Source organism: Pholis gunnellus (assembly GCF_910591455.1).
Source record: "Pholis gunnellus genome assembly, chromosome: 5".
Lineage (NCBI taxonomy): Eukaryota > Metazoa > Chordata > Actinopteri > Perciformes > Pholidae > Pholis > Pholis gunnellus.
In genome coordinates this window covers 10,559,158-10,584,891 of record NC_136531.1, presented here as the reverse complement: position 1 = coordinate 10,584,891, position 25,734 = coordinate 10,559,158, and the positions used below count along the sequence as shown (strand labels likewise).

The 25,734-nt window shown below is 40.4% G+C and overlaps 1 protein-coding gene across 1 annotated transcript in view; it reads right to left on the bottom strand.

Moving 5' to 3' along the window:
* tbck (TBC1 domain containing kinase) overlaps positions 1-25,734 on the bottom strand; it is a 38,698-nt gene that overhangs the window by 9,820 nt on the left and 3,144 nt on the right. Inside the window, exons 5-23 of the mRNA XM_079160382.1 lie at positions 25,578-25,651; positions 24,730-24,871; positions 24,557-24,617; positions 24,403-24,464; positions 23,871-23,932; positions 23,463-23,611; positions 22,408-22,546; positions 22,205-22,304; positions 21,779-21,828; positions 21,535-21,664; positions 21,158-21,256; positions 21,007-21,069; positions 20,788-20,914; positions 20,516-20,566; positions 20,348-20,431; positions 19,260-19,345; positions 17,399-17,435; positions 13,541-13,702; positions 6,467-6,639 (exon numbers count right to left, since the gene is read on the bottom strand). Coding sequence (XP_079016508.1) covers positions 6,467-6,639; positions 13,541-13,702; positions 17,399-17,435; positions 19,260-19,345; positions 20,348-20,431; positions 20,516-20,566; positions 20,788-20,914; positions 21,007-21,069; positions 21,158-21,256; positions 21,535-21,664; positions 21,779-21,828; positions 22,205-22,304; positions 22,408-22,546; positions 23,463-23,611; positions 23,871-23,932; positions 24,403-24,464; positions 24,557-24,617; positions 24,730-24,871; positions 25,578-25,651 — 1,851 coding nt within the window. The remainder of the gene's footprint in view (positions 1-6,466; positions 6,640-13,540; positions 13,703-17,398; positions 17,436-19,259; positions 19,346-20,347; positions 20,432-20,515; positions 20,567-20,787; positions 20,915-21,006; positions 21,070-21,157; positions 21,257-21,534; positions 21,665-21,778; positions 21,829-22,204; positions 22,305-22,407; positions 22,547-23,462; positions 23,612-23,870; positions 23,933-24,402; positions 24,465-24,556; positions 24,618-24,729; positions 24,872-25,577; positions 25,652-25,734) is intronic.

The window sequence follows — 25,734 nt, the reverse complement described above, 5'->3', positions numbered from 1 at the left end:
GTATCAGAAAAAGGAAGGACGCCTGGTTGCATGATTAATGTGAAAAAACTCTTTGAGATGTCAGATGCCCCTTGACTGCACTGCATTGTATAGTTAGCTCTATTGGCAAAGAAGGCTGAAGGAAAACAATCATTGATCTTAGAAATCAATTCACATGCTCAAGTGATAAAATAATGTGGTTAATAGTAAGTAAGTAGAATACAGTTTAGTAAATTCACATGCTGTCACAGTAAACACATGTACTAAAACATTAAGAATACCAGCTTTAAATCCTTTAAGCATTATTCTACATTTTTACTGCACAAACCCAGAGATGAGAAGATCACGGTTCATGCAAGTTCCTTTCAAAAACAGGGAAGCTTTCCAGATAGCACTTAAACCTATACTGGGAAGTAGAGTTCATTCATTTCAAATGTAACTTGGACTTGGTTGTTAAAACTTCCACAAGATGAATTAATATCAAAATCCTAAGAGAACACAGTTGCACCAATCTCTCCATCCAATGTGAAACGACGCAAGTGCTCCGCTGGGTCTTAACCTACGGAGCTGGCAGGACTTTCTGCTGTGATAAGCAATGATTACAGCAAGTCCTGGTGACCATCACGTACCATCTAATCCCCGGAGCAGCGGCGCATGGGGCTTTCTTGCAGGTCACTGCAGAAAATGCAAATCGTTTCTATACACAGCACTAGAAAATAACTGGTTGATGGGTGTTCAGCCAACATTGTGAACATTCTGGCTGATTCAACATTTTAGGAGCAACAGTTCTACTCGGACGTCCTGAGTCCAAACCCTGTGAAAGTGATCTGCTGACACAGCAGTCAATGCTGTTTTGGGTTTGGCATAACTGACAGTGGTAAGCTGTTGACTTGCCCCACCCAACTGGGTTGTGTTGTTTGTGAAAGTGCATAAGGACTTCGGACACCTCCACAGAGTAAAACGGGCTCAGTTGCTAGACTGAGCTCATCCATATGCACATTTTCAGTGTGCAGCAATTGATGAGTTGCAACACCTATAGATCTACTTTAGTAAAAAAAAAAAAAGAAATATGTCTCTCGCTTACTACACATTAATATATCACGTGACAGAAACAGGCAAAATATGCAGCCTGTCATTGCCTGTGGCTGACGGAGCACTCTGTGGTGACTTAAATGTCAGGAAGAGCCGTGTGTGCCAGCTGAAAATGGCTTAATGACTTTTCACTGGCCTGACAGTGATGAGGCTAAACTGGAGCCACTGATAAGCAGACAACAAATCCTCTGCAGTGGTTTGTGTTTGTGCGTCTACTCACGAATGCTCACGGTCCACAGCTGCCAAAAGAAACCCAATCACTTAACATATCGAACTGGTAACCATGAGGTTGTTCAGCTTGGATAAAGCTTGACGACAAGGTCAATGACTCATTTAAAGAGCCTTCACACTGCGTGATGGTTACTGTACTGAGGTTTTCACATATCAAACATCAGTTTGTGGTGTTTGAGCATCACTTCTAAAGCACACAAACGCATTGTATCTGCCAAGTCTGCAGTCAGACAAGAACAGAAGAGAAGAAGAGCATAATTGAGGCCGTGATCTGAGCAAAACAGCTGACAACACATACCCCTCACAGCAGCTTCACATGCACATAAACACACACCACTTTCCCTGTTTTAATTCTGGCCACACAGCAGTTACCAATATTGCTCAGACATGAATGATTTCTTTTGAGAAAAAGCAGCCTCCTCTAATGAAAATGCTTCTCTTTTTGCTGACAAAAGACAGAATTTGAGTCCAGATGCACACGTTGACCACAGAGTTACAGTAGATCTAAATATAATGCTGCTTTAGTGTTGTATAAGCAACTTGTTTTACACTTATGTTTGATGACTTAGAATTTTAGTCATGTGTTCATTACGGACTAATGAAATCGTAAGGCAACTAAAAACCTTTCAAATTGCACAGTATATATGTACAGTACTCTAGCTGAAATATGGATGGCTTTGAAGAGCAGTATTAGCTTTACTTGAAAGATGTATCACTGAAATACGTTGTAGAGTTTACTTATGATTAAGCTTTTAATAACTGGAAATAAAACGGGGCAGACACAGTAATGTGTAATGCAATCCAAAACTTTATGACACCCTGAAATAAATCCCAGCTTTGTGAAGCCTTTATAGTTCAGAGTCTGTTGACAATGTGTCAGAGAGGCACTCCTTCAATTCTATGGCCGTTTCTGTAATGTGTATAATATTGAGAAATGTTTCTAATGGTTGAAATATGTCATATTGTCAACTCAACTTTATATAATAGGCTTCAAAATGCTACACTGTATTGCAGAGATGTTGTATTAGATTGCATCATATAGTGTATATTACACAGGTGTTTTCGTGATTGTGTCTTGGACTTAGTCAGTGAAAACTTCATTTTTTTACCCATTCACAACTAATCTGGTATAGATTATCCTACCTAATTGAATATGCTCCATTCGCTCAGTTTTAAATGTTCATGTGGTGCACACGTTCTGAATAAATGGAACCAGGAAGCATTATGGACATCCGCTCGCTCAATCATTGAAAAACGAGCTCTGCCAGCTGTTACATGAGAATGTTCTCAACTATAACCTCATTTGTTTCTTTTCATTTCTCAAAGCTACCAACGTTAAGCATAACATTCTAGCCAATAATAATACCGTCCTCTTTTTGAGATGGACAACTTATACATCTGAGCGACACTCCCATGCAGTCGTCCATAAATCTGCACGTGAACGCCATTCTCAATAAGTCATTTGAGAATTAGGGAGACCACCTAACTTGATCAACTCACTGGAGATGAACTAAATATATGTCAACGATTGATGAGACAAAGTCAATAATTTAATGAATGGTTCAAGTGTAGGGCGTCTTTTGTATTTGTTTTGCTATGTTTAGATCGTCTTATTAGTGGCCCAGAGAACAGAGAACGAGAGCCTGTTTTCTCCGATTCACTCACTCAGACCAAGCTGAGTGGACAGCAGCTGTCCAGTGAGATGGATTTCTGTTCACTACGAGGGCTGAGAATCTGCTGACAGAGACTCCTGCTCTCTTACCAGAGAGAAGGGTGATAGGGCAGCATGCAACGCAAACATACCGTACAAGCATCTGTACCGTATCAGCCATAACAATTTTTACAATATTCAGTTAGTTAGTCAAGAAAGACATCGTGGAGAACCACAGAAAAAGTCAGAATTCACTGTATACTGTAACTGTAGTTCCAACTCTGAGTCTTGTTTCTTGTTTTATTCCATCTTTCCCTTTAAATCTTAGCCTACAGGATAGATTTACATCTTTTCAAGTCTTTCTTAAAACAATTTGTCAAGTGCCCATTAGAACATTGAAAGAGGTTTTGCTTGCCTGGCCCTAATAAAAGAGGATCCCTTCTTAAAGCATTTTCAATGTAAGTGATGAGGGACATATATAGTCTTTGCTCTGTGCAAAAATACATTACAAATGTTAGCTTAAGCTAATATGAGGCTTCAGCCATTAAACAAATAAAGCAGATCTCTTTTTCTTTTTAGTCAGCAATTCCCCGTCCGAGATGATTCCAAACTGTTTGGATAAGTTGTCCTGTTGACATGCACTTCAAAAGCAAACTTTTGAACATGGACCTATATTGAACACATGGCAACATACAGTGTAACCGGTTTACTGTTAGTTTGTGTGAACCAACAGTGTGTACATGGCACCTTTCAAGCTCGAGAAAAGATATCTTTCAAGTCATCTTCGGATTGATTTTATAGGGGCAACTGAAAAGGGAGGGACTGCATGTTGATAGATGTTATTTCATTTGCTGTTGCTACAGTCTCATCTTGCAGCACTTCACACACTATACAAACCTAACCAGGCTTTAGCTGAGAAAGTCAAGTGACTCATAAGAATTTCGTAGAGTCAGCAGTCTTCAAGTCTAGGCGTAATATGTGCCGACATGTTTAATAATGAGAAATGAGCAAAGAATTTCTATATCAACATTTTCAGATTCCTAAATCCTGGATGTCTTTTCCGCAGTCATACTGTGCAATTAGTGTTGTGTGTCCTGTATGTGTGCGCCTGTGGACAGTGATGAGAGTGTCATTTCAAAGTGCGTTACTGCCTGAATGTTTTCAGACGAAGACGGGGGGGGTGCAGATAGATGTGGCCATGGATCAATGCCACCACCCACCCATTTCTCATTCAGCTTTGGCTGAATGAGAAAGATTACAGCAATCACTTGGGCACACAGCAGATAGGGGCTGACAAGAGTGTTTGTGAGCTTTCTGAACACAATGCATTCAGGTGTGAAAGGCAAACAGAGCTGCGCCACAAAAACTAAACAAAGACAATAGATGTGTGAAAGAAAGCACCAAATCAAAGAATACTCCTTAAAACTAAGTATGAACACCTTTATGCAGGTTTATTTTAAAGCCGCTACAAGGAACTTTCATTTTGTGTTGATTTTGGGGTTTCCCTGTGGACACAAGTGAGATCATTTCCAGGCACCAGAGTCCTTTTAGAAAACCTATCATTTTACGAGAGCAGGATCCAACAGTCTGCTCTGCACAGTCCTGGTTCTCCCGTGCCTCCCTTCTCTCCAGCGGACCCGGCAATACGGCCTGGGTCTGCAGCAGTGTGCTGTTGGGTTTGGCTCCCAGCAGGGACCAGCGGAGCAGCAAAGCAAAGCTCTACGCCTGGCCGTGGGAGGAGATGCTGCTGCTGGGCGCTGAGTTCTCCATATCCAAAGTTTCTGACTGCAGGTTAAAGGCTGCAGCGAAACCTGATTTATCTGATTTTGTGCGAAATCTGACCCGGTGGCATTGATGTCAGGCATGAAGAACAACTATTCAGTACAAGCCAATGTTCACAATGATGGTCTTGTTGACTATAAAGGCATCGATACTAAACTCAGACTGTTTCATGACCAGTTCCTCACAGTAGCTTTAAAAAAAAAGTGCTATGTTTTTATTTGCACATATATCTGTATTTCTGTATCTTAGATGGGATGGACATCTCACACTGACTGGACTTTTGATAAAAGCATCTGCCAAACGAATACAATTTAATGCAATGTATTTTGTTTAATGCAAAGAAATGTATAACCCTATTTTAAGAATTGCTACAACAGAGATATTTTGAATATTTTGTTTGTATTTGTTAAGAGAATGCATTTTAAAACAAAAAAATATTTGGCCACTTTGGGACTTAAAGACTGGGGTTGTCATGTTCTGTATCGAGCATTAAACTGTAAGAAAAATAATCAATACAGCTTAACATGCCTACTTGGGTCACTGCACTGTTCTGCAATCAGGTGTTGATTAGAGAAAACAACAGGTGTTGGGTGATTTGCCGTAAGTCACACAGAAAGTGGGTCCAAGTAGCAAGTATTTAAAAACTCAGAGCAGAATAGATGGATGGCAACAGTCTGAAGAAAGCTGATAAACATTTCACAAGCAAACTCTACCTTCCAACTTAAAATCAGCTGCTGATGATACACATTTATTAAACCTTTTATAAATAACCCAGCATGTCTGTACAGTGCGAGTCTGTATGAGTGGCACTAAATAAATAAAGAAGAAAAACATCTGAATTTTGACAGCATTACAGTAAAATATAATAGATATATATAGAATATAATACCTGCATTATTTTGTGGTAATTGTTGATAGCGATCTCTATTACATTTTACTATTAAAACATTAAACATGAGGGTAAACATTGCCTCAATATTTACAAGCATAATAACCTGTTATTATACTGTCTTCATCAAAACAGAACCTCAACTTAATATTACATGGTATTACTCTGTGATTGCATCAGCTCAAAGTTAGACAGTAAGATTTTACACAGATTTGCTAATAAAAGAATATTATCTGATAAAACCTTGTGTTTTGAGCAGATTCTTAGCCTGTACTCACTGCCTCATTATTACCCGAGAGATGGGAGATGTTTTTACTATCATCGGTATTCAAATACATAAAATGAATCCATAATATTACCAAGATATCTTCATTGTTCTTCACAAATAATAAAACATTACCCCATTAATATGACTGTATGTTATTACCAAGACCATTATGTCACTTGTTTGTATATTTTGCAGCATATCAGCAGACGTATATGATGAATTTAATTCCTGTAGAAAGTCCAGTCTCACTCGGTCTCCGACATATCATTTCATTGAAACCTGTGTTGTGTCATTTCGAGCCCTTGAATATTCAAAGTGTGTTGAAAGAGACAGCTCATTGTCTCAGATACCAGACTTTAGAAACAAAGACTTCATTTTAACTGTAATAACGGATACAGCATAAAAACAAATCACAGAAAGAAACACCAGCTAAGGTCAAACAAAAGAAGAGTTGGTCACTGTGGTTTAACCTCAACAGTCACTGACAGTAAAAGTTGGAGATACTACGGCGATAATAAGGAAAATCACTTCACAACCTGTGAATAAAAGATTCAACTTAATTCATTCAACTCACCAGGTCTGTCTTGGGCATGTCCTGGTAGTCAGACGAGTAGTATGTTGCTGCTTTCCCAAAGCCAATGTCACCAGCGGCCTTTGGTGGCTGAGCATGTTGTCGATATGTAGCACTCTTTGGAGTCCAGCAGAAGAGGTTGATGGATTCACGAACACAGCGCTCAATGTCAATTTCTGTGCAGCAAAAAGAAGAGTAATATGAAAATGTTACTTGCCAATGTTGATGTTAATGCCACCTGTGAGCAAAGTCATAAACAATAGAGCAGCCATAATATTGCCTTTTTCATGAAATCCCTTTATTACTCTCCACCCAATTATTATGAAATCACTGAAAAACATCTTTTTTTATGTTTACCCAACTAAGCCAGCAAACATGGATCTTTAGGTGGAAATGAACCACCTTGGGTGAAAACAGCAGCTTTTTACTTCACAGCGAGAGTCTACAGTCATGCTAGAGGCTCTGCAAGGCTGTACTTGTACAGTAGCGCTTTGAGCTAAAAGCTCACAACAACAATGCTAACACATTGATGTTTAGCCGTTATCATTTTTGATTATTCACCATTTTAGTTCAGTGTGTTAGCATGCTAACATTTGCGAAGTAGCACGAAGTGCAAAATACAACTGAAGCCGATAAAGAGTGCTGATAAACTAATATATTAGACAAATAAACATTGTGACCTAAATGATGGCACTAGAGAGAAACTCAAGCAATTACAATTCACCCTGAGGGGAACACCTATACCAGATCTAATGGCAACCTATTGAACAGTTACCAAGACATTTTTACTTAAAACCTAAATAAACTCAGAACCGAGAGTATTCTGCTGATCTCTGCATTTTCAATTACCACTGATAACATTTTACTTTCACTAAGTATTTAACTGCTGTGAGTGAGAGAGTAAAATGTATGAATACAAATGTGATTCCCTCCCATAAAGCATAAAATAATATGTAAATGGGGTGTGGGAGGTTTAGTTGCAGGAGAGAGCAGCTTGACCTTGGCATTTTGCTGCCATTAACAATCGTAAGTAGTCATCCAGCAGTGCCAGTGGCTCTTTGAGATAATAACTGGTCATCGTCTGCTGTCCCTCATCTAAGCACTTGTTCTAAGATAAGTTTTCAGGGCAGAGCAAAAATATTCTTCTTTTCCCCCCTAATGCCTCTCCAGCAGTATCCATCTTTCTCCTGCTTCTCACGTTGAGAATAGAGGGGATTAGGGAACAGGGACTCACTGGATTAGCCGAGGATTTGGGTAAATTAGGAATTCTTTCCTTCACACTCTTTCACACTGACATCCTCTCTTTCACTCCCCCTTTTTCGTGGATAATAAGCAAGTCTGCCTAATGAGTGCTCCTTGGTATGACCTGCACCTGGCCCAGGCTCGAGCAAAATGATATGAAAGATGTATCTTTCCCCCACTCTATGTCCCACAGCGACGTCAAGGTTAGGGTCTGTCAGCTCTCATGGGCTAGGACCTCACAGACTCGGTTACGAGGCTCATTCCAGTGAAAAACACACTGGTGGTCTAAGATTCCTCACCGACGGGCACATAGGCAGTTCAGGGAAACACATTTTCCCTCCCTAGGGCGACGAATGCTGCATGCAATCACTCCTCCAGCTAAAAGAGGCAGGAATGGGGAAGAGGAGATTGATAGCGGTTTTAACAAGTCCTGGGCTCAGCTGGCCAATTCCAAGGCAGTCAATTTCATTACAGAGCAATTTCTTTACATATTAGGAAGCAAAATTACATTTCAGTAATGATGTAGAGGTGTTGATTGTGGGCTGTTACTTGTTGCCACAAATAGTACAATGGCATGATTAGTAAAGAGCAACTCAGCGGGGTTGTGGAATTGGATTGTGGCGCAAAAGAATGAAGACCTGATAATAATGGAGATTAAAGGGTTTAGTAAATTAAAACTCAAAGTGAAAATCTGTTGCATTATCCAACCAACCCTGCACAGTACAACAGACATGAACATTACTTTGTACATTATCCACAGATTATAGAGCCAACCATCAGTGGTGACAATCCCCTTCTCCCTTTTTGAATAGCTCCGTATTTGTAAACCGATGACATTGATAACAGAAGGTGGGAGAGTGGAAATTGATTATCTATTGTCCAGAGGTTTGTTCATCCATCCATCTTTGATCTTTATAGTTATACTGTATACCAAAGATTACTTTGGACAACCCATGAGGGAATGATTCATGGTGTTGATTACGTTTCAAAATTCCACTTGTAGACATGAGAAGGTTTTCTAATTGTTGGTTGTTTGTTTTGATGAAACTTAGATGGATGAGGTGCATTGGATTTGCATGTCTTTAAGGGGTACATGTACCAATCTTTGAATACATCCCTGAAGTAGTATTAGCAGTCTTATTTCAGTGATCAATCAAAGCGGTTCTCATTAATCCAACGCATTTACCCGGGAAACTAAGTCAAGTAACCGAAACTGAAGGAAGTCACAACTGTGGTTGCTTTTGTTGAATTTGAATTACAAGATTAAAACAATCTGTTATGCATATCCTGATCCTTGATGTTGTGGCGAGGGCGAGAGGGGGCGAATGGCAGTGACAAAGAATTGTTAAAAACAAATCATTACTATTGTTTTCAAGGCATGTTCACCAATCAAAGGATTTCGTATACTAAATAAAAAGCAGCCTGTCAGTCTTCTGAATGTGTTGATTGCACAACCGGAGCCCCTCAGAAAAACTACCTGATGACGTTATTAATTCAATGCTACAGTTCTGAATGTCATAAAACACTTAGCGTCAGTCATTTTCAAGTGAGAACTTCTCTTTGCTAACAGTGCAAAATAAGCAGCTCAGAAATAACTCAGCTTTTCTGAAGTCTGAGTATTTGTAGACATAGTTAAACCTTGAGCTCAAATGCTGGAGTGAAGCTGAGCTAATTAATACATTCAGCCCCAGGTAAATATTGTCAGGACATTATAGATATGATACCCAGGTCCTGCTTAATACTGGCTGCCTGCAATAGTATTATTTGATGTGTACTCTAATGGTAAAATGCCCCAGAGTACACTATCAGTCAAATCACAAAATGCTAATGAAAATATGTCATGCCAAATCTGTCATCCACTTCCAACACTAAACCTTCAACATCAATATTCTACTTCTCCTTCTGCTGATGTTTTCAAGGTGTCCCTGTGTGCAGTGTTGCCTCGAGCACTTTCAGCAGCTCGTGGTTGTTTTTCTCAGAGCTAAACGTCTATAACTAGAGCTCATCGGTTCTGTGCCCGGCTCTGCTCATTGAGACAGATGCTAATGTTCCGTGAAGGCAAATGCCGCTGCATCATCAGTAAACACACGGCTCCTGTCAGCCGGAGAGCCTTCCTGGTCTATTGTGAATCAATGAAGTCTCCAAACAAGAGAAAGTTATAGATTACCCAAGGCTACAAGACTTAGCAAATGGGGAATCACAAAATGAGATTAATTGCAAACAAATGGCAGCTGAGATGAATTGCTGGCTCCAAGGCGAAATGTTGCAGCACAGGTCTTACCTGTTTCACTTTTAATTTGATTTCAGACTCTGATATACTGAGTGTGAAATCATTCATAAAACTTATTAACAAAAATAATTCAGCAATATTTTAGTCTTTGTATATGGTCCAGAAAGCCAAAATGACATGAGTAACACATTTGTGAAGAGGAAGTTGTGTGAAGAATGATGAGTGCCAGTGAAAGTATTGACAGCTTGTGAAACCAGTCGTGGGAGCATGACCTTATAGTCTGCATCACTTCCCTTAAATTTGGATTCCTTCTCTTCGTTGGAATATTAGCAAGTATAGACTTCCCACTGTTATGTGTAATGGGCTTGTCACTGAGAATTACTGTCACTGGCCCTACTTTACTGCCTAGAAGGAGGGAGAGAGAGGAGTGTGTCTGGATCATTTAAGAGCCACTGTCCTGTAACGTTATCTTGACCGTTAACTTTTATTCCGACAGTTGCCGACGGGAATAGAAAGAGAGCAGACTTGTTTTTATTTCGCAACTAAATGTCAAGCCTTCTTATGCATCTCGTAAAGTTCATCCACTTCACTGAACCTTAGATTAAGTCAAAATGTATATGCATGTTTCTTTACCTTTTCACCACTGACACCACCTGTCATCACCACTAAATACAGGCTCCCATCATGCACAGGCGGAAATGAACAGAAATGTCCACGATGGTGTGTACCAAACCAGTTTTAAATTAAATCTTTAATTCTTTCTCTTTAAAATCAGCCGTATCCTATTTGATTTCTTGATTTCTTGCTATAAGATTGACTAACTAGATTTTGTCAATTGTCCTTCTTTTATATACCGGTCAGCCAGCATCAGGGCATGTTTTTCTGGCTTCACACTGAGCAGTTTCTGTTGTTACACACATGTGAAGCATGTGGACTCTGCTCTGAAACAAATTCATGCAAGTCTCAGTTGTATGAGGACATCAATTCTGCACGCCTGATGTCAGGAAGGAGCAGGTGCGGACCACAAATCACAAGATATCTACCATAACTCAGTGTGTGTGTGTGTGTGTGTGTGTGTGTGTGTGTGTGTGTGTGTGTGTGTGTGTGTGTGTGTGTACTCATAACTGCATGAATGTGGTGACGCAGAGGAAATACAGACTGACCTCCAAAACCAACAAAGGCTGCCAAGGTCTATTATTGTAACTCAATTATCTAACACTGCCAAACCTACTATACGTTTACTTTAATGTACTATGCATTGAATCACATGCACTACAATTGGTTAGGAACAAGTCCACAGATACACTAGCAGCTCTGTGAAGCGGTACTTTTGCGTGGAAGTATGAGTAACATGGTCCCCATCCTAGTTAAGCATGTTGCTGTGCTAACATTTGTTATATAGCCCTAAAAATAAAGTGCAGCTGATGTGGCTGAGAACGTCACTAGTTTTTGCAGGAATTCCATCATAAGCTGAACAAAATTTTGAGCTGATGGTTGTAGTAGTAGAAAAGTCAGGGGATCGCCAACGTCAGTCGGCTTCATCCTTTGGGAACCATGAATGCTTGTGTGAAATTTCATGGCAATCCATCAAATAGCTGTTGAACAATTACAGTCTGGACCAGGGTGGTGGAACAGCCGACAGACAGACACTAACATTGCCATCACTAGAGCCATTCTGCGAGCATGTCTAAAAATTAAACCCTGCACAGTCAAGGATTATAAACCCACAGTAGTAAGACTTCTACTCTCATTTAGTAGGGGTGATACATATTGTGCTGAACTGTTTTGTACTTGGATGTAGCAGTCTGTAACAAGTTATATAATACCGTATTGTGTACTAGAACATGGCTGGAACCTTAAATAAACAGATTGAGGTCAGTCTGCAGCCCCGGAATACATTCCTAATATAGTTTGCCAGATACTACACTGTAACTACCCAGGTATACACAAGCTGCGATAATAAGGCTGGAAGTGATATACAGAAACGAGCTGGCAGCGGCAGCCACTCTCAGGAAATCTTGCCAAAGAAGCCGACTGCAGCTCTAGGCCAACATATTTTACCTTTATAAGGAGAACTGGCTCTCCTTTTCCCTTCTGCCTCAATCGCATGAATCTGTTGGACAGTAAAACACAGTGAAGTACGGCAACGCTGAATTTAGGCTGAAGGGGAGGCTGTTGGCCTTAGTTTACAGAGTGCTCCAGCAAGCCTTTTGGACAAATCGTCCCCGCCTCTGTTGGTTTTAAAACCCCAATGTCATTCTGCCTATCAGCCAGAAAAAATAGGGGCTCAGCAGCATTGGGAAATAAAGTTTTAAAGGAAATAGTTTGAGCTATCCCCCAGGCGCGAGAGGTACATACATTATGAATGCCGCTCTCTGATTTTATGTCACCGATACTTTGCTGAAGTAATGTCTTTGTGAAACTGAAAAGGAGCCGTAGAGAGGGCATGTATTAAGAGACACTACTGTCTCCACAGTGGGTGTTCAGTCTGTGAGGCAGATTATAGTCGACAAAAACATCGAAGTCCCCAGGGCAATGTGTCACGTTAAAAGCCATGTTAAAAGCCCCTCGGACTGGGAGTCAGTCTGTTAGAAGTACTTAACAAATGCATGACAACAAAAGAGCAAAGCTAATAAGATGCATTTCCATCAAGCTTGTATTATCAGAATCAACCCACTGAATACCTCGTTGATTTGTCGACCCTGCTAAGAAAGGAGGCAGGAATACTCCTCTTGCCTGCCATGCACTGAAACCAACTGGATTAACAACCATAAAGCGGAGTTAAGACACTGTATTATTTTATATTTAATTTTGTGTTAAGTGCAATGTTTAATACATGTCTCTGTATGTTAGTATTGGCAAAGCAGATAGTTGCTTCAGGCAGCCTGCTGGCCTCACATCCCCATGCTAACGCTGGGCTTTATTTATGCGAGTCTTATCTACGTCTCTTGCAGGAGTAATCCTGCATTTGTGGTCCAGAGCTGAAAAGGTGCCACTTACCCTCCCTGGTTAGATGTCCCATAACTGATATAGCACCGAAAAACCAAATAGCAAGCAACAATTGATATTAGTGGCTCAGCAGTCTGCACAGACTAACGATGGATTTGAATCAAGATTAAAAATGATGCTGGAGAACTGTACTGTGGAGGTTGTGATTATTGTGGCAGACAATTCCCAGAGTGCAGCGGTTGACTGTTCCGACAGACGCAGAGCAGAGCGTGGCACGCCTGGAGCACATCAAGGAAGGAGTGTGTTTATTGGAGAGCAGAGCTGCCTGCTTTGAGGATATCATTAACTAAAGACACATCAGCACACATTGGTACTCTGTTGAATACAAAAAACGCCTCCTGCAGTTGCCCACAAAGATGGACAACCTTTTAAAAAGATTTGGGGATGGCAGAGTGTGATTTTCACTTGTTCATATATAACTGCGGAGGTACAACTGCTTAACGCATGCAGAAAGTAAATAAAGATGCCGTTAGGTTGTTGTTTATTACCAAGTAATATTTGGCATATAGCCCAAGTATGTAATAAACTTGACAAGAGGGACAAAAGGAAGACATAGTATTTACAAAGATGTATATTATGCCAGCTTATACTCTCACCTGGCAGGTCAGAGAAGAGGAGGATGCACTCATTGAAGCCATTGGCCAAGAGACGGTCCCTGAGCTGCTGCAATATGGCCACGCCGATACAGAAGGGGAAAGAGGAGTTACCCAGCAGCAGCGTGTCCCACAGGTGGAAGATCTTGTGCAGTGGAAACACATCTGTATAGAGCGCACGGAAATAAACACAACAAAGGGGAGATTTTACAAAATGACTGAATACCAGAGTGCCTGAAAAGACAAATCCCACGGGGGATGCACAATAGGCTGCTGCAAACTGGATATAATAGAATGCAACACGCACATAGAGAGAAATGGGGAATCAGTTTGTGCATAATGAGTGTGATTTGCATGTGCATAGTGCATTTACTTAAGATGGCTCTATGGCTTTAAAATGGGAAGCTCACTAAGCAATATTGTACGTTGGCAAGGTTGCCTGGAGGGATATTTGATGTGGGGGAGAAAGCTGGGAAAAATGTTTTTAGGTGGGTGTTGTGGTGGAAAAATGACAGGGAGAACATCAGGGGGCTGAGGAGCTTTAGAGCAAGGAACCGGCACAGGTTATTTCAAGCCAACTAAAACCACATCCTGATAATGTGTCCCACTGCAGTTATTAGTTCACTGATATTACTTTCAAATATAATGTTTCCTCTCTGTTGAGATTTATGCATGAGAACCAGAACTGTCCACCTGTTTCTATCATCCCGCGGTTTGTTAAGGTGGATGCTGAGAAGTAGATGTGTGTGTGTGTGTGTGTGTGTGTGTGTGTGTGTGTGTGTGTGGAATGTGGTTTTGGTGAGGCCGAGAGTGTAGGAGTGGTGAGAAAATGCTTCGTAGGGTCTGCGCCACATTAGCAGTCAGCTGAGCAGACTAGGGCATGTGACTGACAGGCAGTGTGTGTGTGTGTGTGTGTGTGTGTGTGTGTGTGTGTGTGTGTGTGTGTGTGTGTGTGTGTGTGTGTGTGTGTGTGTGTGTGTGTCTCTGTGAATTGAGGATGACCCTCCAACCTTGTCTCATATTGGATTGAGGACATTAGCAGTCAGAGGGGCACACCTCCTGAATACTGGACTCACACACTGCCTCAGGGGGAAGAAAAGGGGTAGGGGGTCACACCTCACACTCTCTGCCCCAGGAGTGGTCTGTATGTATATGTATATATGTGTGTGTGTGTGTGTGTGTGTGTTTGACTGAAGAATCAAATACCTCATTGCAAAGGGCTGAAGAAGATAAATTTGGCTACAACTAACGTAAATCATAGCTTGTGTTCTGTCTATAGGAGTCTGCAGACTAGCTCAAGTGCAGCTATCTAAAATAATATTGAGAAGGCAAAAAGTTATTCAAACAGTTGTACCGTATGATGTGTCTCCATCTAGAAGACAGAAGTTAATTGCACATTATTTAATTCGTAACAATGATCTGTGACCCTTGCTAATATGCTCATATTTCAGTGCTCAAAATGTGCCCTGCTGAAGATAAAAGCTCAATGCTGCCATCAGCTGACAAATGGCATGCTAAGAACCAGCAGGAACATAATACAAATTCATTACAGTATAATGCACCTCTGCAGCAGCACAGAAGGTGAAAGGACTCTTACTGTGCATTATGCTTATTGGAATCAACAGGTTTCCAAAATTATGCAACAATTATTGCTGGATTCTGTAATATTTTCTCATCTTCCAAACGTCAGCAAATTCGATTTGAAACATCATCGGCATCTAAACATGACAGAACTGCGGGCACTGAAATCATTTGGCTACTTGATTGTAATGAGTGACACCTAAACTAGTACAAACTTGATGAAACTATTTCTTATTTATTCCCTGTACATACTGGTTGGTGACGAAACATTATAAACACCATGCTAAATATTGCAGTCCATGTTAACATCACAATCTACGCTGTCCCTATTGGATCTACACTCTCAAAATACAAGCTTGTAAAACTCAACCGGAGCTGAACATCATAAGATCCACATAGGTTGCTTATTTTGTACAAGCCCAGTGTTGCATGTATGGACATATCTTCTCATAGTTCATAGATCTGCCAAAAAGTTCCTTATGAGCTTTTTGCCATTTTTTTTGTAAAAGTGTTAAAAATCTTGAGGTAAAACTAGCAGCAGTGGTGTTTATCTTGACCCTTACATCCACATTTGCTCTTGAAGTTATATTAAGAGGGAGGACATTCATTAGTATGTGGTACACACAATCCAATTTAGGGCATTCAAGATCAGAAAAAAAAGAAGTCGTCTTTAATAAATATGGGCATAACAAGGTATAAAAATACATCACGCCCTCATAAAGGTTCTCCTGAGGAAGGAAAGTTCGCCGATGAGTTTTGATGTATTTTTATAATGTTTTAAATCAATATTTATTAAAGGCTTTTTATTTTTACCATGCCGGAGTAGAGCGCCTGGAATTGATTTTGTCTGCCACATCCTACCCATGGACCTCGACATAATATTTTATTTTTCCTTCTTAATGTTACCTCAAAAATCTTCTTGCGAACTGAAGGTTAGAATACATTATCTGCGTGTTTTCACCTGACTGTAAAATCATGACGATGTAATCAATATCCTTGAAATAGCTGTACGATAACACACCAACACCCACAATGGCTTATACAGTATACTGCATTTCCTACAATATCTAAGGCACATTTGGTTATTATTTTTCTAACTCGGGAGCATTAATGGTCTTGCGAGTCACTACTTAGACTCATTAAATCGTGCAGACTGGCCCACAGGAAGCGTTACAATAATCCTGTAAAGTCTACAGCTCAGTCCTACCACTCTGCTTCGTCACAGAGTCACAGAGACGTGACACTTAAGTCAGATTTGGTTCCTGCATACAAAAGACCTTTGCCTTTTAAAAACTACAGTATAGTGCACCATCCAATTCTGCCTGGCCTTTTGGGAAGATTCTTTTAAAACAGTGATACGCACCACCAGTCAGCATGTCAAAAAAAAAAACTGACACATTACATTACAAGAAAAGACCTTTGGAAGAATAACTCAAAGCATTTTCATAAGCCAAAAGTACAACACGATAAAATACATGCCCTGCATTTAACAGTGTGCAGTATATAAGTATCAGCAACACGAATGACCCATGTCAGTGTTTAATTATATATTATTGGATTATTGGATCATTATTACTGATACATTAACATATAAGAAATACCTAAATGTTGAGCTGGTTGAGGAGCATTGTATCTGCTTTATACACAGTACTTTTGGGTAGTTTAATCAATAGCAATGCATCATGTGTTTTGAATGCAGCATCTCTGAACAGTAACTAGCACTCCAGCTGTAGATGGAAGTATGAAGTAGCAGAAGATGGAAATAAATTAGTAAAACAAAAAGTACCAAAACAATGACAGTATTGATTTAATGTACTCAGTTACTTTTCACCACTGGTTTATAAGCCTCTTAGCTGCAAAATCAGTTCAGTCCATCAACTGAAAATCTGTTTTTTATGTCATGTATCCGGTTATAGATCATCAATGACAACTGAGCAAACTCTATCCACTGATGTAGGCTGCAAGATGTAGCTGAAAGCCTCGAAAACAACTAAATGAGGATAAATGAAAAATGTTCTGGTGAACATCTGAGGCAGTGTGGGACTGAGCGGTCGAGTCCTTTCCTTTCAGATCTGGAATTAATTAGCAGCTACAATAAAGGTCACGGAGAGAAAGAAACACAAAGACCTACAGATCTGGTCCATACCGGACCCACTGACCTTTTCAGTCTCTTTCATTCATACTCTAATTGAAGCAGATTCAAATTACCCTCTGAAAGTTTTTGATTATGCTCAGTGTGACATCATATCCACATTGTGAGTACAAGGAAAAGCTACTTACGTGTAAACATTGTCAGGAACCATGGAATAGCATAAAGCTGTGCGGTAAGAAAGAGAGATAAGAATACAGTTAGCACATTTATGAGATCATGAAGCATTCATTTGTATGCAATATTCAGTACGTCAAATAAAAAAAGCTGAGAGCTCACATGAAATAAGTGAACTGCTTTCTCACTATAGACTCTAAGACATGCAGCACACATCTCTATGCCTTCTGAGAAACAGAAACGACCATAAAGAGCAAACTGCTGAGTTTGGTTATTGGTCAATGGGGAGAAAGCAAACAATGAATCTCATTATACAAATCATCTTGTCATCCATCTTCCTTTCTCTCCATTCTACACTTTCCCTGGAGGAAATGCATGAAATTAAAATTAAAGACCGTACACACACACACTCCACCATTAACCACCTGTTATAACACCTGCCAATCGCTGGCCACTATACTACTGAGGCTCTGTAATATTCAGTAGCAACGGGTCTGGAGCAGAATGTGCAGGAATACTGGAGCTCATCTCAGTAAGTTAATCGATAGCTAACTGCGTGGGAGCTGGTGACTGTTCAGTAGACCTCTTCTGAGCCCAGGAGTAATGACCAGGAGAGAGAGATCCACCGCCCTGAGTCTCAATTCAAACGCTCACTAGCAGAACTGCGAGTCCAGCCAGATTGGATTAGTGTAGGTGTAAATGGCAGACCCAGAGGAGCAGATGTGGCCAAATTGAGAATGGCCCGGAATTAAACCGCTGGCCACATGGAATCTGACTCTCTGCCGATGGCTTCAGGCATTACTGGAGCGGAGTCCTTGAACACCACAACATTTCCAAAGATTACTTGTGGTTTCTGTGTGCTTGCACAAGACAAACTGTATTAATCTAGCCATGTTTTGGTTTGCATAAAGTGGAAGCAAATCCATTTCATAGTGCAGGGACATTTGGTCTTTTAGGGCTGATGGATTTGTTTCCTCAGTAAAACAACAGTTTAGAGAGTTCTCTGAAGTTCACAGAGGAAAAGGGGATTTATGGTCTGTAAAGTCTAATTACTGGGATTGACATCAAACATGAAAGCTGTATCAACATAGCTTGTTCCAATATCATCCTGGCCTACCAACACAAACAAGAATATCAAGTCTCCTTTGAAAGGCAAGTCAATACTGGTAGCTCTGTACATGCAGTACAAGTCAAGTCAGCATCACAACAGCATCAACAACTACAGGTAACATTTCCTAATTTCATGTTTTTCTACACACTTTAAATTATGGCAGACAGTCAACATTTCACTTGCACCACTTTAGAAAAGGAGCTGCAGCATCAGAAACTGCAAGGAGGAGGAAGAGGACGCTTTGATCCCTGACTCCTCGATGATAAAGACCCCACTTTTCATCGGGTAATGTCCCAGAGTCCGGTCCACAGGTGACACACATTCATCAGCACACTAACTGAACCCCCAGAGAGACTGTAGAACACTTTAACCTTGTCACTGTCTGCGCAGAGCTGAAGTGAAGGGCAGGGAGAGGTGGCATATAGTAAGAGAAATACGGTAAGCCTGGAAGAGGACAATCATTAAGTGTGCATGGCAGACATCAATCGTTGTATAAATCACCAGCGGACTACAGGGAGAACCTGACCCTCACCACAAATACTGGAAAGGAGGATGTGGAACAAAAAGTGTTAACGACAATGAAAAGATATACACTGTGATCTATGGATGCTCATTTCCTTTGGCCCTCATGCGGAGAAAACAACTGGAATAATTTCTTACTGTTTTTGACTTGCAATAAAAGACAATGTTGTTATCCTTGCATGCCCTCCACTGCTGCCTATTGTCGTCAATGTGTCAGGGCACTTGCACTCTTGGAAACTTACGTCTGGGATGAAGCCAATCTCATTTAGATGGTTGCTGAGCTCTGGGTCATGGAAGGCAATCATTTGGGAGAAGACGGTCAAGTACTCTGAAACACAGGCAAAAGGGCAAGAGGTCTATATATCATTTATTGTGTCGCTTGAGTGCTAAAAACCTGAAAGGAAGTGTACTCGACCGAAGACTTTACAGCAGGAGTAAGCAACCTTAGACACGCTCCCATTGGCAAACTGTAACTTAACCAATGGCGCACTAGCAGTAAGCGTTTACAATCAACAGCAAGAACACAAGATGTATTACACAAACATACACAAACCAACCTCATACATGATTGGATTTAGTAAATCAGTCATGAAGCAAAGAGATCTCATAGTTCAGATACTTTCTAAAACTATTTGTTGCCTTACAACAAAGAGGCTGATTCAAAAAGAGACGGGAAGACAAAATGTTGCAGGTCGACTGCTGATCAACTGTGCAACCAGGGAAATTAACTTCTACACATGTCAAATGGAAACATTGTAATGCTGTACTAGCACCATTCTTCATGCTGTAAATGAACAAAGATCCTCCAACCAGACAGATAAACATTAGCTAGCTCTCCAGGGCATCTAGCAGTGGAAAGAACGGATAAGAGCCACATTCCCCACAGAGTTCAAGAGGTGTATTGTGTAGCCCTTGTCACATAAGAATTGCTTGTGACATTTCTCTGCAGGCTTTTGCAGTTTCATTTGTTTCCCTATCTCTAAATGATGTGGCTCAGCTGCAAAGTCCATTAAGACAAACTGAAATTAGTTTTTACAGCTTAGGAACAACATGGAGCCAAAATGTAATCAACATTGAGCTGAGGGCCCGATGCTCGGTGCCAGCCGCTGATAATTTGTTTTTGAACTTAGCTGAATGCTTTAATATTGAACTTGCAGTGGCAGTTGACTACGTTAGCTCAAAAACACTGGATGGCTTAAGTGGAGACAAGTAATGTGGAGCTAGTGTGTAATTTATGTCAAGAGAAACACAAAAGATAAGCTTTAAAATCACAAGACTGTATTGCTGTGCAAAACACAGCAGAATGAGTGTGTAGTCTAGTATATCTCACCTTGAATGACGTGAGAGTTGTCCTTCAGGAAAAAGTTGTACAAGTACTTGGGGATGAAGGCAGACATGCAGGCATATGCCAGGGCTGTAAAAAGGACAAGATAAATATGAAAAGAAGCCAAAAAACTAAAAAAGAAAAGTAGAAATTAAAACCTTTATTATTCATTACCTTCATTATTAAAGTTTAAGTAGAGGAATGGGGCACACAGTGAATCCAAACCTGAAATGATGGGAAGAAAACAGTTTATAATACAAGTTTGCTGTCAAGATGTGACATGACCACCATCTAGCGTCCGGGCATGTGTAGTACAATAAAGAATAACACAAAAAAAGAAGGAGGGGGGTTGGTGGATGCAACAGAGGGTAAAACAAAAGGAATAACGAGAAACAAAGGAAACATCCAGTGAGACAGCAAAAGAAATTGATGGAAGAGTGACTAACCCTGCCAGTAGACCAGGTCAGGGTGGGAGACCACCCAGGCTTTCAACACACGCCTGAACTTGATGTGGCCCTGAGGAGACGACAGCAGCTCATCGTACTGGTGACAGCGCGGGATGTCCACCTCAATCTGTAGGCATGCAAACAAACACACCCAACACAAGAATGAAGCCAAAAAAGTTTTAAACTTGTTATGGCTGTGTCTTCTTTTAAATAAGTTACCTGTCTGTCAGTTGGTATGGGAGTATCCTTGTCAATGCTCTCGTATTTAGCTTGAATGTCTCCCTGTGTAAAAAAAAAAGAAACTAAATGATAAACGTCCACGCAAAACAATGTTAAAACTGCAGCTTTTCTCAACACAATTCTCCTGTACCTCAATGCCAAGCAGTGCTGCCCACGCCAGACCTCGAACAAGAGGGGGAATATCCACTCTGGCCTCTTTCCACACAAAGTTCTTCTTGTAAGGATAGGCCTGAAGACAAAACATGAAACATGAGTATAAATTACCAAGCTCTGATTCAACAGAAACCTGTTTAAATGATAATACAAATAATAATTGAGTTGGAAACAAGCACTTAGCACTGACATATTTAGGCACTCTGTCTAATTGGGGAACACATGCTCATGTGTGAGTGTATGTGCTGTTAAAGTGTGTGTGTGTGTGTGTGTGTGTGTGTGTGTGTGTGTGTGTGTGTGTGTGTGTGTGTGTGTGTGTGTGTGTGTGTGTGTGTGTGTGTGTACGGAGCAGACCTTGAGCAGCCTGTCAAAGAGGATGATGCGGATGAGTTGGTACTCGGTGTCTCTCTCTCGGATGATGAGTGGGAGCGTGACGGTGGCCGACAGCTCATTGCTGCTGGTGGACTGGGGCAGACTTGACTGTCTGAAGGAGGGAGAAGTAAAGGGTTTGTGACATTACCCGAGCCAAAATAAATGACGGGGTGCTGTGAAAAATAGTAACGGCGTGGAGGGGCCAAAGCGTAAAGAGATTGCTTACTCGTCTTCCAGTAGAGGGTAATAGGCTTCTCCTGATACATCCTTCAGTCTCTGAAAAATGAAAAACATAACACAGATTCACAATTAAGGTTAAATTCTGTTCACGGGTGCATTTTAGAACCGCTTACAACATAAACGTAGTATTTTATTGTTAATGGAACAGTTGTCAGCTAGTGAGATGAACAAGCACCTATCAATAGAAATAATGTAACGGTTAATGAGTGCTCTGTCGTTCAAATGGTTTCCTTTGTTTTTATAACCACCGATAGTAAACCCTACGATATCGTTGCAACATCGATATAAAAAGGTATTTGGTCAAAATATTGTGATATTATATTTTCTCCATATCTCTACGCCCTACGTCAAACCCAACCCTATGCACAATACACACATTAACACAATACTGTACTTGTGTTTGTCGTCTTACGTTTCTGAGTTGGCACAGAGACAGGGTCACTGTTGTGTCGTCAAGCAAGAAACTCCGGTCTCTTCCCTGGCCAAACGATTCCCCGTCTTCCAGGACAAAACTAAAAAAGAAACGAGAGAGAGGGAGATGTTTTACCAAGTCTGAATATTACCTGAAGTTAGCAAAACCTTCATCATCAGTGTGTATGTGTGCGTGTGACGTACTTGGGCAGTGTGCAGATTGGAGGTTTGGACTGTATGATCTCCTTGTTGGTGAGCTCCTTCTCCAGGTCTCCCCCCGCCAGACACCACAGATGGTACACCTCATCTATGGCCCGCTCCGACAGGTAGTCTTCATCATCGTCTAATAACACACACACACACACACACACACACACACACACACACACACACACACACACACACACACACACACACACACACACACACACACACACACACACACACACACACACACACACACACACACACACACAGTAAACACCTCTCCATAGGCACAGGAGGCGCTGCAGCTCACACAGTCAAATGATCACTTTAGTAGCAAGTTTAATATCATCTCCTGACATCAAGACATGTTTACTCATATGGAAGTGGAATCTTGTTTGGACAAAACTTAAATATACATTTAAAAAAATGTGATTTAATCTGGCCTACAACATATAAACCAAACAAAGTAAATCTAAGAACATTTCCTCCAAAATTAAAGAGCCCAGATGGGTCTATATCGCGCTGTCAACATGAGGTTTATTGAGGAGCTCTTGTCTTTGTGGAGTCACTTTTTTTAAATTAACCGCAGGACCGTACGTGAAACTGAGGTGTAACAATGTATCCCTATCCACAAAGTCACCAGTGTGTCTTAAATGGATTTTGTAATTAGTCCTGTTTATTTTAAGATGGCTTTACAAATAGTATGTTTCACAGAATTTAGAATGGTACAAATTAAAATAAGTGCAATTTGGGGGAAATAAGAGGTAGGAGCAAGAATACAAATGAACGATACTTTCAAGAACATGAATTAAAGACTTATCAAAGAAAAATCTCACAGGACACCAATTAGATCTTTTGACACTAAATACTGCTACAAGTATTAATATTGATGCCGGCATGCTTCACAAACCTACTTCAAGGTAATCAATTCAGCTTTGAAAAATGTAATGTTTAGTCAGGAGGAAGAAGTGTTGACGGGTGATTGGTGTGTATGTAGCGTGCACGCGTGAGTGTAAGGCTGCATGTGCAGTTGTGCAAAGTTTGGGGAAGACCTTTGCAGAGTTCACTGATGTCCTCTGGGAGTTCCAGATGTGCACAGCGCAGAGAGGAGGAGAACAGACTAACAGGCTTCTTGAAGGGCGTGTAGAGGCACGAGACGCCACCAAACACAGGGTCTCCCAGCAGGTCTGCAGGGGTCGGCCTGGAGGACACAGACAACGACAACATGGTCATGACAGAAATGATAATTTATTATATCATTTAGTAATATAAAGTCATAAAAGTTGTAAGCCTTGCATCTGTTTACTTTGGTATCAGGTCACTTGTTGGTTTCAGCATGCTGGAATCCTTTCTGACGTACATGCAGCAAGTACTTCATGACTTACACGAGTACGTGTTTTAGAAAACTAAATAGTCCGTGTCCTACAACAACAATAATAAATCCATCACACTGCATTTACCTTTTGGATGGAAGAAATGTCAAGCATTTCCTTAATAACTCCAGGACATTTTCAGGCAGCTCCTGTAAAAAAACAAGCGTGTTAGCGACAGTACACACAATACACACAAGTCCCATTCAAACTTCTAATAATCTGACGAAAAAGTCAAGGGAGATTAGGTAGTGCTGACACAAAACTTATAGTAGGTCTAGAGGTCTGATTGAATACATTCAAATAAAAAAGCTTTAAGTGTGTAATTCTAATGTAATGGAAAATATAAAATCTGTATTTCCAATAATTGTTAAGTTTTATCAGATATTTCTTGATCTAAATCAGGAAACCTCAATTTTAATTAGGCAAAGAACGTTGGTATTATTGCTGAGTGAAAACATAAAATAATATAAGATATTGTTTTATAGAATATTGTAATGTCAATAATGCGACCTCATTCCGTCTAAAAGCTCTTTCCTTAAAAAATACCATTAAAATGTCTTTATTTATTATTGTCTTTATTATTGACTCAGATCTAGGCAGACAATGATTTTGACTTCACCTTGATGGCATCCAGGCAACCATGTTCCTCAGCAAGGACAGTGACAATGTCGTCTATGCAACCTGAGAATGACAAACAATATCACAGAGTAAGCCTAATTGAATTAAAGAGCATATTGCTCAGTACTTAGATTAATTATGTCCTTTTTACTTACCCAAGGTTAGGATGAATTTCAATCTCTCACTAATATCAATATTCTGCAGCAGTCGTCTACCCTGTAATTGATTCACAGCATTAGAATTGATGTGGCAAATGGCCAAACAGCATCAAAAAATCTTGTTTGAATGTCTTATTCTTGTCTGAAGATGTTTTTTGAAGGATTCTTACTGCACATAATTCAAACAACAAAACCCCAAGCGACCAGATATCAGTTTTAGGTCCTGAAGGCAGAGGAGCTTCATCATGGGAAGAGTCACTGGGGTGGAAGGAGCCCTGAGCGATCACCTCTGGAGCGAGGTATGATGGGTACCTGAGGTCATGTTCACAGAGCAGATAAGCACATCACTTTTTCAGCCTCTCTGAATAATATGGATACCCAGCATTCCCTATAAAATCAAACACTATAATGAATTACTGGTTCAACAGCTCAGTGTAGAGACATCCCGACATAGTTTTTCATTCATTTGTCAGCTTTGTTGAATTATTAGTTTTTAATATTGTCAACTCCATATTATAAATTAATACATATTATCTAACAAAAAATATTCTATGAAAAGTGATGCTATTGCTCACATTTCTGTCATTAAGTGATGTATATTCAGGTGTTCATAAGAATATGCATAGCTGTTTGACATTTATTACATATTTTCATCCAGATGTTATTGAGAGTCATGTGCCATCATTCCTCTTTTCAATCTGCAAAAGGATATTACACAGAGACACTTGATAGAACACAAAGGCCTTTGGATTAGGATAAAAGTCCAACGATCCGTTACAGTTTCTAAACCAGGAAGCTATTTTGATGCCCCAAAAGCTGGTTTCTATGAAATAGCAATGGGCCATTATGCATTAATGTTACGGTCAATTACCTTTTTTTATGATTTGACTAACAGCAAACAGATACAAGTGAGACGTTGACCCTGAACAGACATGCACACAGCTCAGTGCCAACAGTTGAAGAGTTCCAGAGCGCTAATGGACCTTTCGCTGTGATGAATGAGGAGAACAAGACGTACCCTATGGGGAAATCTACATCGGCCCCATGATCAGTCATGTGATAAAGGCCAAACTTTGCCAGCTTGACATTCCCCTATGAAGAAAAGTATATTACAGTGACAGTGTTACATTAAGCAATCATTTCATTGTCTTTTAATTAGACAGACGCTCAGTCAC